A 19,234-nucleotide genomic window follows, 5' to 3' on the forward strand; every position below is an offset into this window, starting at 1 on the left:
TGTAAAATATTATTCATTTAAGCAGAGTGATAGTTAAAATACTTCAAAAGCAAGTACGGAAAATTACATGAATGTAAAAGCCTTAACCCATTGAAAGCTCAGTTTTCCTGAGTAATCAAAAACTTAATCAGAAACAAATCTAGCTTGATTGAATGTAAAGATGTTTGTGTTTAGGACAGTTACCAAAAGTAAAGAAAAACCTCCTGCCGTGTGGTTGCTTCTCCTTAGATAACTCAGAAGTCAAACCTGAAGAGAAGGGCACTTGGATTTAATTAGACACAGGAAGCGTGTGTCCAGGGTTACGAGTGTTCACTTTATTATACAGGACTGTAAACAAGAAAAGGAGTGCCTGGAGCAGGGAATTACATGACTCTTAGTAACAGCACAGGAATTTTCTTGGTTACACAGAATAATCCAGACACATCAGGAGAAGCTGGCCGGGCCAGTGGCTCATGCCTGTAATCCCAGCACTCTGAGAGGCCAAGGCAGGAGGATTGCTTGAGCCCAGGAGTTCGAGACTAGCCTGGGCAACATAGGAAGACCCCCCCCCCTCCATCTCTACAAAAAATGGGGGAAGAAAAAGAAACAGATTTCAGGATTAAACATCAAAACCTCTTGCAGTTTTCCTAAGGGCAAATCAATACTTTAAGAAAACCTTGTTGTTCTAACATAGGTGATATGGTTTGGCTCTGTGTCCCCACCCAAATCTCCACTCCAATTGTAATCCCTGTAATCCCACATGTTGAGGGAGGGAGCCGGTGGGAGGTGATTGGATCACGGGGACAGTTTTCCCCATGCTCTTCTTGTGATAGTGAGTGAGTTCTCAGGAGATCCGAGGGTTTTGTCAGGCAGTTTCACTGCTCTTGCTTGCTCCGTCTCACCTGCCACCATGTAAGACATGCGTCTTCCCCTCTGCCGTGACTGTAAGTTTCCTGAGGCCTCTCCAGCCATGAGGAACTGTGAGTCACTTAAATCTTATTTCTTTATAGATTACCCAGTGTTGGGTAGTATCTTTATATCAGTGCAAGAATGGACGAATACAATCGGGGACCAAGATTTTTAGTTTTGTGCTATTTACTCTGATAGGAAATCTCATGAAGGCTGTGGACCAAAATTTTGGGTTAACAGTTTCCATGCAGTTTAAAAATAAAAATAAAAAACACCATTTCTACCCCCACCCACCTCTTTTTTTGTTTGTTTTTTGTTTCTCATTTTCAAATGAGGTTAGGGCTAAATTTTCAATTGTTTACATTTTAGTTAGGTGGGCCAGGCATGGTGGCTTACGTCTAATCCCGGCATTTTCGGAGTCTGAGACAGGTGAATTACTTGAGCTCAGGAGTTCTAGACCAGCCTGGGCCACAGAGTGAAACCCCTCTCTACAAAACGATGACAACAGAATGAGTCATGTCTGTAGTCTCACTGCTGTACTCCGGGCTGGGCACAGAGCAGACCCCGTGTCTGTATCTGTATCTGTCCATAAAAGGAAAAACATCGTAGCTAGGCTTGACTGCATTGTATAAGAATCTCCAGGCGGCCTTGAACTAGCAGCAAATGTCTTTTGGTTGCTGGTCTTGTTTGGTTGGTTAGAGGTGTGGCCAGGAAGCATTGGAGCAGGGTTTTGGTTTTGTTTTGTTTTTTTTCTTTTTGGACTCTGCGTGGCAGAAAAAGTAATACAATTTTTATGCTGGACAGAGATACCTTACATTATTGCTCTGAGTTCCAGCTTTTGACCTCTGTAATCTGAGAGCCTAACTTTTATAAACATTATAAATATTTATGTAGTTCTTTTTCTTTTAGATGATTAATTTTTCAGTTAAGTGCTCCATCACCATAAGCAATTGTTAGTCAAACCTAAACTGATGTCTCTAAAAGGTGTCTAGGTTGTTGGTTACCGTGGAGCTGTGGTAATTTCTTAACGCCATTAATTTGAAAGCCCTTTAAGACTTTGAAAAAAATCTTGGCTAGAATGCCATAAGCAGTGAGTTTCATCTCAACACCAGCAGAAGAGTCAGAAAATTCAAAATAGGCAAAAAAGAAAAAAAGAAAAAGAAAAAAAGGGGTGGGAGGAGAGCTAGAGACCTGCGAAGACTCCATGCTAACTCTGTCGCTGCAAGGTTGTTTTTTCCAGAGAGTTGCTTTTTTAGAGAGTTCAAATAATGGCCATTGAGCTCTGGATTTTCCTTGGTGTCATTTTGCCGATCACTTAAAAAATGTGCATGAGAATGGGCCACAACATGTAGCTGGCTGGAATCCCAGCACACCTGGCATACTTTAATGTTTTAGAATCTCATTCAGTTCTTATTAATCTCTTAAGAGCAAAGAAAATCAACAAATCCAGCCAGGGAATGTCAGGAGTTTAGGCCGTGTTTGAGATGGCGGCGGCTGCCCTCGTGGCCTTTAGTGAGCCATTCGGCACCCACCATTTAGAATGTTTATTTTTGTTCTCAGAGCATTTAAAAAAAACCATCAAGGGGAAAGACTCGAATCAAGTCCAAAGGAACAAGGTAAGAGTGTTCACAAAAATTTTGACCTAGGTGTCCAGATAGAACAAAATATTAAACTAGGCATGCAGATCAAAAGTGAATTCACAAGTAAAGACGTGCCTTACAGAGAGAATGTTAATTCTGTACAAATCGGAGCATTCAGCCCAGAAAGATTTATGCCTTTGCACCAGCAAGGACTTCGCAGAGAAGACAAAAAGCCTGTTTATCATCTCGGGCCGGGTGTGCGGTCCTTTATCAAGGCGGCCTCATCCAAGTCACATTCTGAGTAGCATCAAAAAGCCTCCAACACAAAGAGAAAGGCTCAGCCTGAGAAAGGACTCACCAGGGTGAAAAATCAAGTTGTGGAAGTGAAGAGCTCAAAGAGCTGGAGTAAATACTGCACAATGGTTCCAAAAAATGGGAATAAAAAATGATTTCTTCCAAAGGTGATATTTTTCTGGTCCCATTTCTGACACCATATGTATCAGGCTAAGTAACAGAGAGAGGGTCACTCAAAGAAGATGTAACTTATTCAAGAATAAAGCATGGAAATGGGAATACACATACCACAGTAAATTGCGTGCATATTCAGGTACAGGAAGACAAAGGGTTTTAAAGGGAAAATTAGGAGGATGACAGAATTATTTTGAAAGAATTATCCCGGGCTACAAAGATCAATAGCGAGGGTGATGCTAGTCTGAGGCTAGATAGGCAGTTGCTGGGCAGACGTCCTTGCACAAGTATTTTTTGTGTCAGGTTGTGCTGGTCTTTATGCAAGATTTTGAGTTTTGCAGTCTTTCTATCGTATTTTTTGTTGTTAGTCGTATGTGGGAACGCTCCCTTCATGGCCTTCATTCATCAGGGCTTTTTGTTTGTTTTTCTAACACAAGTGCCTTCATTTTGATTCTAACAACTTTTATAACTCCACCAAAATTAATCTGTGAGAAACAGTCTATGTTACAATACTACAGGTGCCTTCAAGTTTACATTTTACAACTAGGGTTTTGATTTTTCTTTTTTTGAGATGGAGTCTTGCTCTGTCACCTAGACTGGAGTGCAGTGGTGCGATCTTGGCTCACTGCAACCTCTGCCTCCCAGGTTCAAGTGAGTCTCCTCCCTCAGCCTCCCGAGTAGCTGGGATTACAGGTGTCCACCACCATGCCCGGCTAATTTTTGTATTTTTAGTAGAGCTGGGGGTTTCACCATGTTGGCCAGGCTGGTCTCGAACTCCTGACCTCAGGAGATCCACCTGCCTCGGTCTCCCAAAGTGGTGGGATTATAGGTGTGAGCTGCCACACCTGGCCATTTTCATTCATTTTCGCTGAGTGAAAGGATGGAATAGCACGTGGAGGAGTCTCGCTAAATGCCGTGGAAGCTTTTCAGGAAGGAGAGAAGCTGAACGGTCATTGGATGTGGTGCAGGCCATTCTCTTTAAACCTCTCAACAATAGTCACAGTTCCAGGGAGGAAGACCTGGGGTATGTATCCGTCTTATCAAGAAAAGCTGTCTGTTTTCCTGGTTTATTTTATCCCCAAAGCTTAAAAGCCCCACCAGGTTATTCTTTTTAAAAATACGAATGGAAGAGTAGCATTGCCTCTCACAGGACTGCTGAGAACCACCCTCGCTGACGTCACTCACAACTAATACAGCTGTTTCCCACATCACTGATTTTCTAGGGGAAGGTGCCCAGTCCCCAGGAGCACAATCTGTCCTGTTTGTCCACCGAACTACAACTCACACTCCACAGGTCCTGGAGCCTGAGAAAGACCCCCACAGGGAGCTCGCAGCCACGCACAGGTCCTGGGCTCCGGCGAGCCAGCCATCACCACTTCACAGGTGAGCTCTGTCAAAACCGGCAGCTTCTAAGTACCATCAGCTACCAGCGTGCCGTGAAATAGTTTTCAACCTGGTTGCTATATACAGGCATTTTACTCATTTCGCTTTATTGCACTCAAAGATACTGCATTTTTCACAAATTGAATTTGTGGCAAGTCTGCCTTGAGCAAGTTGATCAGCACCATTTTCCCAACAGCTCCTGCCCACTTCATGTCTCTGTCACATTTTGGTAATCCTCACAGTCATCCAAACTTCATTTCTATCACCTATGGTGATCTGTTGTCGGTGATCTCTGATGTTCCTGCTGCAATTGTTTTGGAGCACCATAGCTGCCCACATGAGACACCAAACTTAATTGTGATCTGACAGCTCCCCGACCTGGCATTCCCGTCTCCTCTCCTCAGCCTCCCTGTTCCTTCAGACGGAACAATATTGAAATCTGCCCAGTTAGCAACCTTACAATGCCCTTTACATGTTTCGTTGAAAGGAAGAGTTACAGGTCCCTCACTTTAAATCAAAAGCTAGAAATGATTAAGCTTGATGAGGAAGGCATGTCAGAAGCTGAGACAGGCCAAAAGCTAGGCTTCTTACACCAAATGGTTAGCCTAGTTGTGAATGCAAAGGACAAGTTCTTGAAGGAGGTTAAAAGTGCGACTCCAGTGCACACAAATGATAAGAAAGTAAAACAGCCTTATTGCAGATACAGAGAAAATTTCAGTGGTTTAGATAGAATATCAAACCAGCCATGACACGCCCTGAAGCCACAGCCTCGTCTAGACTGAGGCCTTAACTCCCTTCAATTCCATGAAGGCTGGAGAGGCGAGGAAGCTGCCTCTCTCCACTTTCTTCAGAGAGAAGAAAGGTTGGAAACCAGCAGTTCATTCGTGAGGTTGAAGGAAAGAAGCCGTTTCTGTAACATAAAAGCGAAGGTGAAGCAGCAGGTGCTAGTGGAGAAGCTGCGGCTTCTTTAGAAGTTTCTTCAGAAGTTTTGCAGCTGTTCTTGGGATTTGTTGTTTCATAACTTGTAGAATTAATGTGTCAAGTTTATTGATAAACCTGTTAGGGCCTTAACAGAGCCGCGTGGAATCTCAGGCAGTTTGAGGAGAGCTGGCAGTTCTGTGATTTGAATTTTCCCGTCTGTCAACTCGGTTTACCATTTCCCTTGCTTAGGTTCATTTCAAAGTCCTCCAATAAGATTTTGTGATTTTCTCTATATAGCACTTGCTCTTTTTTGTTTTGTGTGTATTACTAGTTACTTTATTTTCTGTTCCTATTGTACATGATAGCTTTTTTAAAACTGCCACTTTCCGGCTGATTGTTGCTGGTTTACAGAACTTCTGTGGATTTTCGTGAACTGTCACCACACACTCACCTTACTAAGATCTTTTATTTCTAATAGTATATCCGTAGATTATTTGCAGTTTCCACTGTAAAAAAAGTCATTTATAAATGATGACTATTTTATGCTTCTCTTCCAAGTTTTGTAGCTTTTCTTTTCTTGCATTGCTGTGGTAGTTTAGCCCTGTAGTGCAGTGATTAACAGAATCTGTTATAGTGGGTTTCCTTGTCTTATTCCAGACGGTAAAGGGAGGGTTTCCGACATTTCTCCATCAGGAAAGATTTATGCTAAGGGTTTTTCTGGCATGTCTTTTCTCAGGTTAAAGAAACTTCAGTTCATCCCTAGTCTCCTAAAAGATTTTTATGACTATTTTAGAATAGAATCAAATGGTTGTCTGCCTCTGTTGAGATGATCACATGGTTTTTCTCTTTCATTTTGTTAAGATAGAGAAATACATATATTTGCGTATGTATAATGTATACATTATTCTATTTCAAAAACCAGATTCAGTTATGCATTTCTGGGATAAAACAAATTCCATAAGTAGATTTTTAGTTAGCTAATATTTGACTTAATCTTTTTATGGCCATGTTTACAAGTGAGAAGCACCTGTGTTCCTCTCTTGCGTTATCCTTGCTGAATTTGAAATCAAAGGTGTATTGGGCTCATAGAACGAGTTGGGAAGCTTTCCTCTTTTCTGTCTCTAATTCCATTTTTGAAAGCATTTTTTAAGTGTGGGATGACCTTTTTTAATGTTTGATATAACCTTAAACCTTTCTTGTCTTGGTATTTGTTTGTGGGAAAATTTTAATCTACTGATTAGATTTCTTTCAGAGTTTATAGGTCTGTTCAGACCTATCTCATCTCAAAGGGAGATGTTTCACTTTTGGAAATTATATTTTCTAGGAATTTGCCAATTTCTTTTGATTCATTATTGTTGTTTTTCATCATCTTAAATTGGATGTTTAGCTCATTAATTTTAAGCCTGTGTTCATTTGAATCAAACCTCAGAGCTATAAATGCCCTACTAGATACCACTTTTCCTTCCTCTCACAAGTTTTAAAATAGTCAATCAGTCAAGTATGGCTTTATTTCTATCACAATCTTTTTCTTTGATGAAGGAGTTAGTTAGAAGTACATCTTTAATTTTCCAAATGTATAGGAAATTTCTTTATCTTTATATTGTTGATTTCTTTTTTCTTTTTTTAATTTTGAGAGGGAGTCTCACTCTGTCGCCCAGGCTGGAGTGCAGTGGCGCTATCTCGGCTCACTGCAAGCTCCACCTCTCAGGTTCACGCCATTCTCCTGCCTCAGCCTCCCGAGTAGCTAGGACTACAGGTGCCCGCCACCATGCCCAACTAATTGTTTTGTATTTTTAGTAGAGATGGGGTTTCACCGTGTTAGCCAGGATGGTCTCGATCTCCTGACCTCGTGATCCTCCCTCCCGTCTTGGCCTCCCAAAGAGCTGGGATTACAGGCTTGAGCCACTGTGCCCAGCCTGTATTGTTTCTAAATTAATTGCACTATGGTTAGATAACATAAAATGTATGATACTATTACTTTGAAATTTAATGCAGTTAGCATAAAGCCCAGTATATGGTTAATATTTGCTTCAAAGGAATGTGTATTATTTTCTGATCTGGTTCAGCATTCTATATCTATCTAATAAATTAAGCTTGTTGAATGTGTTATTCAAATTTACCATATGTTTACTTTTTTTCTAATTGAAAAATCAATAGTCTAAAGAGATGCGTCAAAATCTCTCACTTTGAAAGTACATTTGACAGTTTCGTCTGCAGTTTTATCAACTTTGCTTGTGTGTGTGTCTTCCCTCCCTCTCTCCGTGTGTGTGTGTGTCGTTCCTGTCTCTGTGTGTGTGTGTGTGTGTGTCTTCTCTCTCTGTGTGTGTGTGTGTGTGTGTGTCGTTCCTGTCTCTCTCTCTATATATGTGTGTGTGTATTTTTTCTCCTTTATCACACATTTTTCCTTTGGGAATCTATGGAGATCTGCTTTTTTGTCTATTTTTGAAATTTTTGTTCACTCCATTGTTGTTCTTTTGGTGATCACCATTGAAATTTTACTTTGCATTTTGAATATAATACATTTAAGATTAATACTTGAGTTTCCTTCTCAACAACATAAATCTTAGATCACTCTTCTCCAGACTTTCAAACTATCATTGATCAATATTTTAGCTCTATAATTTTTATAACTCCCAAGTTAGATATTGTGGTTATTATCTCATAGACAGTGTTTGTTTAGATTTAACATGCATTTAACAATTTATTTGTTTGTCATTTCTTCAGATATTTTATAACTTCCTTTTTTTAAGTAACAAATAATTTATAAGGAAAAAGATCTATCTCAGTGTAGACGAACTGGTTCTGCTAAAACAATGTATATTGAATAGACATCTAAATAGTTATATAATATGTAATCTATATGTAATACATGCTACATAATACATGCTACATAATGCACACTACATAATACACACCACGTAGTACACACTACATAATACACGCTACATGATACATGCTACATAATATGCACCACATGATACATGCTACACAATACACACCACATACGACATAATACATGCTACATAATACACACTATGTAATACTGCACAATACACGCTACATGATACACAGTACATAATACACACCACATGATACATGCTACATAATACATGATACATGATATGCGCTACATGATATGCACTACATAATACACACCACATGATACACGCTACATAATACATGCTACATGATACACGCTCCATAATACATGCTACATGATACACGCTCCATAATACATGCTATATAATACATGCTACATAATACACGCTACACGCCACACGATATGCTATGCATAAGTCAGTCATGCCCTTATGGGATTAGTTTCCACCTGCTTAGAGCACATTCTTTAGAACTCCTTTAGGAGAGTTTTGTTGGAGTTTAACTCTCAGTGTTGTTTCTTTGAGAATGTTTTATTTGCTTTCATGGAAAGATGGTTTGGGTAGACAGCAGTAGAATGACAATTTGTTTTTAGAAGACATGATTCCACTGGATTCCAGTTTCTGTTTTTGCTGTTAAAAATTTGGGCATGGCACGGTGGCTCACGCCTGTAATCCCAACTCTTTGGGAGGCCGAGGAGGGTGGGTCACCTGAGGTCAGGAGTTCAAGACCAGCCTGGCCAACATGGTGAAATCCTGTCTCTACCAAAAATACAAAAATTAGCCAGGCATAATGGCACACTCCTGTAATCCTAGCTACCCAGGAGGCCAAGGCATGAGAATGGCTTGAACCTGTGAGGTGGAAGTTGCAGTGAGCCAAGACTGTGCCACTGGACTCCAACCTGGGTGACAGAGCAAGACTCTGTCTTGAAAAAAACCAAAACAAAAATAAAAAAGAAAAGAAAATCTGTTAGTCTTATTGTTGGCCTCATTGGCGATCTGTCTTCTGTTTGTCTTCGGTGTTCTGAATTTTTTTTTTGAGATGGAGTTTCACTCTTGTCACCCAGACTGGAGTGCAATGGAGTGATGTCGGCTTGCTGCAACCTTGGCCTCCCGCCTCAGCCTCCCAAGTAGCTGGGATTACAGGCGCCCGCCACCACGCCCAGTTAATTTTTGTATTTTTAGCAGAGACAGAGTTTCACCATGGTGACCAGGCTGATCTCAAACCCGACCTCAGGTGGTCCACCCACCTCGGCCTCCCAAAGTGCTGGGATTGCCTGGACTCAGCGTTCGGACATTTTCTCTCCGTGTGTCTAAGGGTAGGTTTCCTTTTATTTACTCTATTTGGAGTATATTGTGTATTCATGACTCTCATCAATTCTTGCAGATTTTCAAGTATCATCTCTTTAATCAATCATTTTTTTCCTCTTCCTTTTTGGTCTCACTTCCTGGAACTATAAATAGATATCGGTGAGACTTTATTCTGTAATCTCTCCCTCTTAATCTTTCAAATATTTTTTGCCTCCCTGTTTTTCTGTTATGCATTCTGGACAACTTCTTCAGATCTAACCACTGATTTTGATGCCTCTGCGGGCCTGAGTCTGTTCTGTGTTTGGGTTGTGCGTGCTGACTTTTGCTCATGGACGCGTTCCTCAGCGTGTGTTTGCGGCTGTTTGGCCGTGAGCTCAGGTTTGGCTGATGTCACTCTGTGAGAACCTGGTGGTCTTTACCACTGTCTCAAGCTGGGGACCTCAGTGGGGAGCACATTTGCCTCCTCTGCTGGGCCTGGAGCCCCAGCTCACGTCCTGGCCCAGACAACCTTTAGGTGGCTCTGACGTGGCAAGTCCTCTCAGGGCAGCCTCACCTCTTCTGTTTTATTGTGGGATTTCCCTCCTCTGGATTCAGGTCAGGAGGGAGCCTTGAAGCAGTCCGTTACTTCATTCAAGCCCAGTACTGGCGGGAAAACCAAGTGTCAGGCAGGATCGGATGGTTTTGTTGGTGAGGACCCTGCCGAGTGTCTGGCCTCCCTTATTGTCAGAAGTGGAAATCCCCTCTGGTTTTTCTTCTGTTTGTTTATAACTGCATAAAACAGACCAACAGGGAAAACCAGTTTCTTCCTCTTCCTCCTTCTCTTCTTCCTTTTGGGCTGGTTTTTGAGACACAGCATGCATTCTAGAGGGGGCATGTGCTCGCAGCTGCTTTTATTTCAATAAATGGGGCAGAGAGAAAAGAGCAGAATCGGGAAAGTCCCCGGGAGTGGAAGGGCCCTGCTGATGTGACGGGGAGAAGGCGATGCCTCGACGGTCAGAGTCTTACCATTGTGGGGAGAGAGCTCCTAAGACAAGGTGTCTGTGAGCAAAAATACATCTGCCTGGAAGATGCTATTTCACGACGGATGCGCGTCGAACAGTTTGCACCGTGCATCCGAACACACAGGCCGATTAAATCCGCTCTCCAGTTGAGTAAGGGGGCCGCTCCCACGGGTTGTCTGGATGGCGCGTTCCTCTCAGTGAAACGGAAACGGAGGAATAATGGAAACAAATGTGCTGCACTTTGGCTGAAGGGAACGTGCTGTCTTTTTCGTCGTTGTTTTGCTTTTCTGTTTCTGTGTTTTAAAGGAGGTGGTAGCGCACACGTGGACTTTGGAAAGAAAAAGACAACCGGGAAAACGTAGATGGTCCGTGTGCTGTCTCGAGAAGGCCGCTCCAGAGGGGTGAGGACGGCATCGGTGATTCGTGGCCCGTGAGCGCAGCTGGTGCGCCCTGCAGGGCTGGGGGGCCGCGGATGGAACGTGCCGCCTTCTAATCACCCGGCAGAAGCGTGGGCGGGAACAGAGGCTCCGCTGCTGAGCCCAGTGCTCACACTGCCCAAAGCTTCCAGGGTGCGTTTGATTGTGGGGGTGACTGTAGCGACTCCGAGTTAGAAGGACCCCGTTTTGTCCTAGAATTTTCACCAGGTGTGTTTTTAATTACAGCAGGGAGAGAGGCATTGAATGTTTTGCTGTTTGAGCTTTCCCATACAGTTCGGGTTTAATTCATGAAATTGTTATGACAAGTCTGGCATTAAGAAAAGAAAACATATTTTAGGGTAAATCTGATTCGCGGTTCCCAGCCCAACTTTCATTTAAAAATTTCCTTTGTCTGGCACAGCCAGAGAGCTTCTGGCACCTTCCCTACTCTTCTGTGGCACAGTCACCTGAGGTCTACTCCGCACTTGACATGGAAGTGAATAAACTAATGTATTCCAACGTTTATTTTCCTAACACGTGTGTTCTGGTCATACAGCAATAGGCTATTTGCGATTGCATATTATAATGTATTCTTTGCAGCTGGAAAAAGTACATATTTTGGGAAAATAAGCATAGGACTCATTTGACTTTAAATCATCAGATGAGCCTTAAAAAGCCTTTTAAAGGAGACCTCCAGGCTTGCTATGCTGAATGCGGATTGTCCATGCAACTTAGGGGAGGATTTTTTCTGTATGTTTAAAAATAATTCCAAAACATAAAACTGATGACTTATTTGAATATTACTTAAAGAAGATTCTTATCATTTAGAGATATATGCTGAAATATTTGGAGATGAAATAGTATGATACCTGAGATTTATTTCAAAGTAACCTGGTTTAGAGACTAGTGGGTATGACTGAGATAAGATGTGCTGCACTGAGGGGGTGGCAGGACCAAGGACCAAGGGTGCTGGAGACGGGAGGACAGCAGAACTGTGGTCTGAGGGTGCTGGAGGGGGCGGCAGGACCAAGGACCAAGGGTGCTGGAGATGGGAGGACAGCAGAACTGAGGTCTGAGGGTGCTGGAGGGGGCGGTAGGACTGAGGACTGAGGGTGCTGGAGGGGGCGGCAGGACCAAAGACCGAGGGTGCTGGAGACGGGAGGACAGCAGGACTGAGGACTGAGGGTGCTGGAGGGGGCGGTGGGACTGAGGACTGAGGGTGCTGGAGGGGGTAGCGGGACAGAAGAACTGTTGGTGCTTTCGCATATGTTTGAAAATTTTCATAATACACAATGTAAAATGTTGTGTTAGAGGAAACATTCTTCCTCTATAAATTTCACTTGCAATTTATGTACAAATTACTTTCTAGTTTGCTTCTGTTCTTATCACTGCCAGGTTTCCATTACAGCCACTGGAGAGAGTTTCTGAGAAGCAGGTCCCCAGATGACTGTCTTAATGTGATTCAAAACAGAGAAGGGATTGGAGCCGTGGACAGACAGTACAAGATAGAACCGAGGGTGGGCCGGACTTGGGAGAGTCTTTAACAGAAAGAAATCGCTCTCCAGGGATGCCTTAAAGTGCTGCATTTTACACTATAGACCATGAGCATCCTGCCATTTCAAGTTCTGGTCCATTGATCTTTATGTCTATCCTTATGCTGATACCAGATGATCTTGATCCCTGTAGCTTTATAGGAAGTCTGAAATCCAGCAGCATCCATTCTCCAACTTTGTTCTTCTTTCTCAGAATCGTTTTGGTTTCTCCAGGTCCATGTAAATAAATAGTTCCGTTTGTCAATTGCCACAAAAGCATGCTGATATTTTGATAGTGACTGCATTGAATCATAGCAATTTTTGGAGCAATTTTGTAAATAATATTGAAACTTTCAAAGAGCACAGGATGTCTCCATTGGTTTTGCTCTTCTACGATGTTTACAGTTTTTGCTGATGAAAACTCAGTGATGTTTTGTAGCTTTCAGTGAACAAATATTGCATGTCTTTTGTTATATTTAATACTATTTTATTCTTTTTGATGATATTATAAATGGAATTGTTTTCTTAATTTTCAGGTTGTTTATTGATATATAAAATATAATTGATTTTTGCTTAATGATTTATCTTACAATCTTGGTAAGCTTGTTTATTAGTTCCGTAAGGATTAGGTCATCTCCAATAGATAGTTTTGTTTCTTCTTTTCAGTATTTATGGTTTTAATCTCCCTCCCTCCCTCCCTCCCTCCCTTCTCTCCCTCCCTCCCTCCTTCCTTCCTTCCTTGGAAAGGAATTAATCATGAAAGACTGAAGCTTTCCCTCCTAAGATGCTGAACAAATCAAGGCTGGCTGTTCTCGCCACTTCTCCTCCAGCACAATGTGAGAAATTATTGTTACAAGTCAGGCATTAAGAAAATAACACATATTTTAGGGTGAATCTGATTCCTGTTTTTAAGCCCAGCTTACATTTAAACCCTCCCTTTGTCTGGCGCAGCCAGAGAGCTTCTGGCACCTCCCAGCTGTTCGTGGCCAGTTGTCACCTGAGGTCTACTCCGTACGTTACATGGAAGTGAATAAACTAATGAATTCTAATGTTGATTTTTCTCCTCCAGCACAATGTGAGAACAGACAGCCTAGTCTTGTTTACCATCTTAGGAGGGAAGCCCTCAGTCTTTCATGGTTAACTGTGATGTTAGCTGTAGGTTTTTGTACATGTCCGTTAAAAGATGGAGGACATTCCCTTCTTTCTATTTCTTGTTTGCTGTGAGTTTTTATCATGAATAGGTATTGGATTTTGTTAATGATTTTTTCGTATCTATTGATTAACTGATTTTCAGATATTAAACCAATCTTGGATTTCTGAGGTACACTCTAATTGATCCTGGTTTATAATCCATTTTGTATGCGGTTGCATTTGGTTTGCTAATATTTTGTAAAGGGTTTTTGTGTCTGTGTTTGTGGGAGATATTGGTGTGAAGTTTTCTTGTCATGTTTAGTCTGGCTTTGGTGTCAGGGTGATCCTGGCCTCATGGAATGAATTGTGAAGTATTACTTACTCTTTGTTTCCCTGAAAATGTTGTGTAGAATTGGTATTATTTAAATATTTGATAAAATTGACCAATGAAGCCACTGGGGACAGGGCTTTTCTTTTGGGAAGACTTTACGATATCTTTACTTGTTGCAGGCCTATTAGGATTTTCCATTTCTTCCTAAGTAAGTTTTGGCCATTTGTGTCTTTCTAGGCATTTTTGCATTTCGTCTTTATTGGCATATGTTTGCTCATACCATTCCCTCAGCACGAGGTGGTGATGTGCCCTCTCATGCCCTCTCATCACCAGCCTTACTAACTGCCTCCTCTGTCTTCGTGGGCAGTCGGTCTCAGGATCTCTCAATTACAGTGCTAGTAACATTTTGTGCTAAATAATCCTGTCTTTGAGGGCTCCGCTGTGCTGACGCGCAGATCGGTTTTGCAGGTCAGATCTGTTTAGGGTCGACGGCTGTGTGAGGAAAGAGAATCAGGGCTGGGCGGAGGCAGATGCGAATCACAGCGTGGTCACGCCAGTTGAGCCTCGGCCGGGCTCCTGAGTGAAGGCAGCCTTCAGAGAGTTCCCCGGACGCTCCCCGGCCTTCCCCTCCCGCCTTGCTCGTCCCTGGACTGGGCTCCCCTACAGCAGAGCTCAGCTGCTCCTCCCATGGGGCCTCAGACTGGACCCCCCTTCCTGCTGCTGGACAGCACAGGCTTCCTGGGGTGGTACTTCTGCGTTCACCCCATGAAGGCACTTTCTCCCTGAAGCTTACACACAAGGAAGACTGCATGAAACGTGCACTGGGACAGTGATGGGCCTAGGCTAGTCTCACGGATTCATGCATCTTTTTGGGGAGGAGGAGCCGGTAGCAGGGTCTCCCCTCTCCGAAGACGTGCTGGACACAAAGAACCTCATTTTCCACTCTGTCCACACCTGTATGGCTGAGGCTGCATCTCAGCTGGAAAATTACACTTGAATTCTAAATAATAATAATTATTGTTTCTGGTTATTTTGAATCCACTGACAAAGACCTTTACAAAATAATTGCACTGATCAGTCCCATTTGAGGTGCAGGGGGAGATTCTTGAGTTGGTGTGTGAGGAGAACATTAGAGGAATTCTGCACTGGTGTTCTGCTTAGTGAGTATAATTGCAAGGAGTGTATCATGTTAAAATGCCTGACGTAGTGTCTTGTAATAACACATGGTTTCCATCAAGAAGCAGATGGTTCTCAGCCTCTCCTTAGAATAAAACATCATAATTTAACCACACCCACAAGCTCCACTGCAGAGTGAGAGCAAAGGCGGATGCTGCACGTTTCAGATCTGTGTAATTGCAGCCTGAGAGCACTTTTTAGGGAGAAGTGCCCTTAAAAAGAAACAACTTATTAGAATATCAGATAAAAGAATCCTAGAATAATGGTGTTTAGTAACAACTATAGCTATGGCTTACAGAAAAGCACAAATGAAACAATTTCTATCTCGAAGACTTGTGGTCCCTGGATGTTTGAAACTTCATGTTTCTAGGACAAAAGTAAAAAAGACACACTGTGCTTCAGATGCTTTAATTTCACCATAAGAAGGTGTGAACAATGTCTTTCTGCTCATATATTGAAATCTTTCACAAAAGTTCTTTTAAAAATGGAGATGTAATGTGTACCATATAATTCATGCCTTTAAAATGTCCCGTTCAGGGTTTTTTTAAGTATATTTACAAGATTGTGCAGCCATCAGCGCTATGCAATTCCAGAGGGTTTTCATCATCAAAAGGAAACCCAGGATCCTCAGGATTAGGAACTTGCCTCCCGGTGTAATGGAAGCAGGCGGCCACTAGATGGAGACGTCTCTCCACTGCCTTGCAGTTGGGGCTTGCACACCAGGGAGGCCGGAGGGAGGACCCCGCGCAGGAGGCCAGCTTGCCTCAGCCCCCTGGCACCTGCCTCCGCCCCTCACTTCTCAGGAGACAGTTTCCCCAAATACCCTATGCCTAGTCCTGTCCGTGCAAGAGAGGCTCTTTAGGAAAAATGTGCACATGCGTTCTTTATTTTACTAGTCACTTCTTTCTTTTTTTTTTTATTTTTTTTGGGACGGAGTCTCGCTCTGTGGCCCAGGCTGGAGTGCAGTGGCTGGATCTCAGCTCACTGCAAGCTCCGCCTCCCGGGTTCACGCCATTCTCCTGCCTCAGCCTCCCCAGTAGCTGGGACTACAAGCACCCGCCACCTCGCCCGGCTAGTTTTTTGTATTTTTTAGTAGAGACGGAGTTTCACCGTGTTAGCCAGGATGGTCTCGATCTCCTGACCTCGTGATCCGCCCGTCTCGGCCTCCCAAAGTGCTGGGATTACAGGCTTGAGCCACGGCGCCCGGCCACTAGTTACTTATTTCTTACATATTATTATATATTATTTTGAATGTGGTAGAGAATAATATAACAGGCACCTTAGTCCATGATGTCACTCGTTTTATTTAGAACGAGCCTAAGTTGAAAAGCAAAATTACATTTAAAATTAATTCGAGAAACATTTTAAGTGACTGTCAGTTGAGATGCAGACACAGCCATGCCCTGTGGGGCGCCCCAGCTTCTGGGCTCTGGAACAGCGCAGGAAGGATGCCTGTGGGAGGATGAAGCAAAAATCCCTCAACTTCCAGGAGAATGGGACAGCCCCCGTCCAGGGGCAGATCTCTGCTCCATGTTGCCTGAGAATCGTCCCCCCGCCCATCGGGGATGACTCTGCCTCACCTGCGCTCCCCTCGGTCTCCAAGCAGGAGGCCCTGGATTCATTGGTGCCGTCAGCCGTGGCGGAAGATCCTCAGTCCTGGGGAGGTTTGTCCTCGGATAATGCAAACGGGAAGCGGGCTCTTCATGGAACTGGCCATCCCGAGCCGTGCTTGCAGTTATGGGGACGAGAATCCAGGCTGAGGGGCTGAGGGGGTCTTTGGGCAGCACGTGGCCATGGACAGGGCGTAGCTTACAATTTTGAAACCTGGAAATCAAGGTTTTGGAAACAAGCCTGATAGTCAGTAGGCTGAGTCACTCGGTGTTTGGGGGCCTCTTTCTGCTGGGGACGCACCAGCTGGGAGGGGGGGCAGCAAGTTCACCTGCCTCCTGTTCCCCCACGGAGGGCTTCGTGTTCTGCCACAGGGGCTTCCTGCTCCCCGAGCTGCCCTGACCTCCACCTGTGCCTCTGTCAGCCACAGTCACAGGCCTCAAAGGCTTCACATGCTCGGGGTAGGGTTTGACTTTAGTGGCAGTCCTGGGAGGTTAGAGGCCTCACCCCCATTTTCTAGATGAGGGAACTGACATTCGAAACATTTAAGTGACTCTCTGGTTACTGGGGAGATGGTCTGTGAGCTTTGGTTCCTTAACTCCAGACTTTCTTTTCATATATTCTACTTTCTCCGAATTATTTTCACCCCAGGAGGGTAAGGTGCTTGCCTGTAGACACGCACGCTCCTGGCCACCTTCTAGTGCGGTAACTACCCACTTTGTCTTGGGGAGAGTGTGGAGTGGGGAAACCTGAGACAGCCCAGGATTTCTCCACTGCACACAGTGTTGCAATTTTTGAGGGTGGGGGTGGAAATTCATGCACTAATTGCCTTTATGAGAACAAATGATGGCGTTGCGTAATGTTATTGTATAAAGGGAGTGTTATTTCCTATTATTAAGCATCTGCTTAAGATGCTTGAGGGAGAATATAAAAGTCATTTAAGAAATATTTGTTGAGGAAATAAATGAATAAATAAATTAGATAAGAATAGCACCTGGTCTCAAAGAATCATCAAGCTAATAAGATCTTCTATCGAGCTTATAAAAACCAAAGTTCTACCAAGAAGCTGGCAGGGCTCTGTGGTCTTTCATAATTTCCAAATCATGGAACCACTGTCCACCTCTGCATTCCCGTTTGCATGTGAGGGTTCCACCAACCCCAGAGGGGAAGAGAAATCACAATACAACAACAAAAAATACCAATAAAATACCGTGTAACCAGTATTTACACCGCATTGCATGGTTTGAGGTATTCTAAGTCATCTAGATAGGAAGCCCTGTTCCAGGCGAGGCCCCACCCCCGTGGGTTCTGGCATCCGGGGGGCCTGGGGCGCCTCCCCGGGGGGACATGAGGCCACCCACGTGTCCACAGGGGCTCCTCAAGTTTGCCCCTCACTGTCCCCACACCAGGGCAACATTGGACCTTCAGATAGGGCGTGTGCAAAATGAAAGATGAAATTCATTTTCCCATCTCCATGGCATCCGACAGACAACGCTGGCAAAACCCAGCCTGGTAAAGAGGGAGAGAAGGAACCAGGCTTTGGCAAGAGAGGTGCCGTGGTTTCCCCAGAGGGCACAGTGGAAGACTTCCAAAGGGCCGGGTTCCTCCTCAGGGCAAGGGGGCTGTGCTGACCGGGCCGGGACCGAGCTTGGGAGGAGCAGGTGCGGCTGGAGGCCCTGCAGGGTCGCGGCTGAGTCAGGAGTTTTAAATCTGGACGGGAGTTCTGGGCCTGTCATCGTCCTCATGGTGAGAAGCCTGGAACCTGAGGCTAGGAGGCCGCAGGAGGCTGGGATGGAGCCGGGGGAGGCTGAGGTGAGCCTGGCCTGCCTGAGGTCTGCACTGGGGCCTCACTGCCCTGTCTGCTCTCCTCCTGACAGTCAGGGGTGTTCATTAGCAGAAAACCCAGTTAGAGATGAAAAATGGCGGCAAATATGAAAAACGGCGGCAGATATGAAAAATGGCACAGTCGTCCCTTGATGTCCCTGGGGGACTTGTCCCAGAACCTCGAATATGGGACCAGTCCCCACACAGTCTCTGCAGCCAGGAGGACTCGCCATGTGCAAACTACTGGCTTAATAAATGGACCCGTGTAGTTTAAACCTGGATTGCTTGAGGGTCAGCTGTAATAACAGTTATTGCTCGATTAAACGAGTTAAAATTTTATAGATGTTAAAAGTGGCTTGAAGAACGATAAAATCATGTTAAAATACAGTGAAGGTTGAGTATAGGCCCCAAATAATTGAAATCAGGATATCGAAGAAGCACCTATACCCCCATCTTCACAGCAGCTTTATTCACAAAAGCCAAAAGGCAGACACCACCTAAGTGTCTATCCAGGACGGAATGAACCCACACAACGTGGTCCGTCCTACAGTGGAATATTATTCAGCTTTGAACAAGGAAGGAAAATCTGACCCAGGCTACACCATGGATGAATCTTGGGGACGTCGTACCCAGTAAAGACAATCATACATGAGTCTTACTCACAGGAGGTCCCTGGAGTCCACAGGTCGATAGAGACAGAAAGCAGGTGGGGTGCCGGGGCTGGGGAGCGAGTGGTTCACAGGGACAGAAAGCAGGTGGGGTGCCGGGGGCCGGGGCTGGGGAGCGAG

The 19,234-nt window shown here is 44.1% G+C and overlaps 1 protein-coding gene across 5 annotated transcripts in view; it reads left to right on the forward strand.

Moving 5' to 3' along the window:
• Positions 1–19,234, forward strand: part of LOC111551033 — a 48,129-nt gene that overhangs the window by 7,090 nt on the left and 21,805 nt on the right. For 2 of the 5 annotated variants that reach the window (XR_002734244.1, XR_002734245.1), the window contains exon 2: positions 4,160–4,319. Coding sequence is in view for 1 of the 5 variants with exons in the window: in XM_023224814.1 (XP_023080582.1) it covers positions 3,894–3,960; positions 4,160–4,318; positions 18,100–18,557 (684 nt within the window). In the remaining 4 variants the exon portion in view is untranslated. Of the gene's footprint in view, positions 1–3,690; positions 3,961–4,159; positions 4,320–9,301; positions 9,436–10,734; positions 11,916–18,099; positions 19,109–19,234 lie in introns of those variants that run through there. The other 3 variants (XR_002734246.1, XM_023224814.1, XR_002734247.1) reach the window with 3 other exon arrangements.

This window comes from Piliocolobus tephrosceles, chromosome 18 (genome assembly GCF_002776525.5).
Source record: "Piliocolobus tephrosceles isolate RC106 chromosome 18, ASM277652v3, whole genome shotgun sequence".
Classification (NCBI taxonomy): Eukaryota; Metazoa; Chordata; class Mammalia; order Primates; family Cercopithecidae; genus Piliocolobus; species Piliocolobus tephrosceles.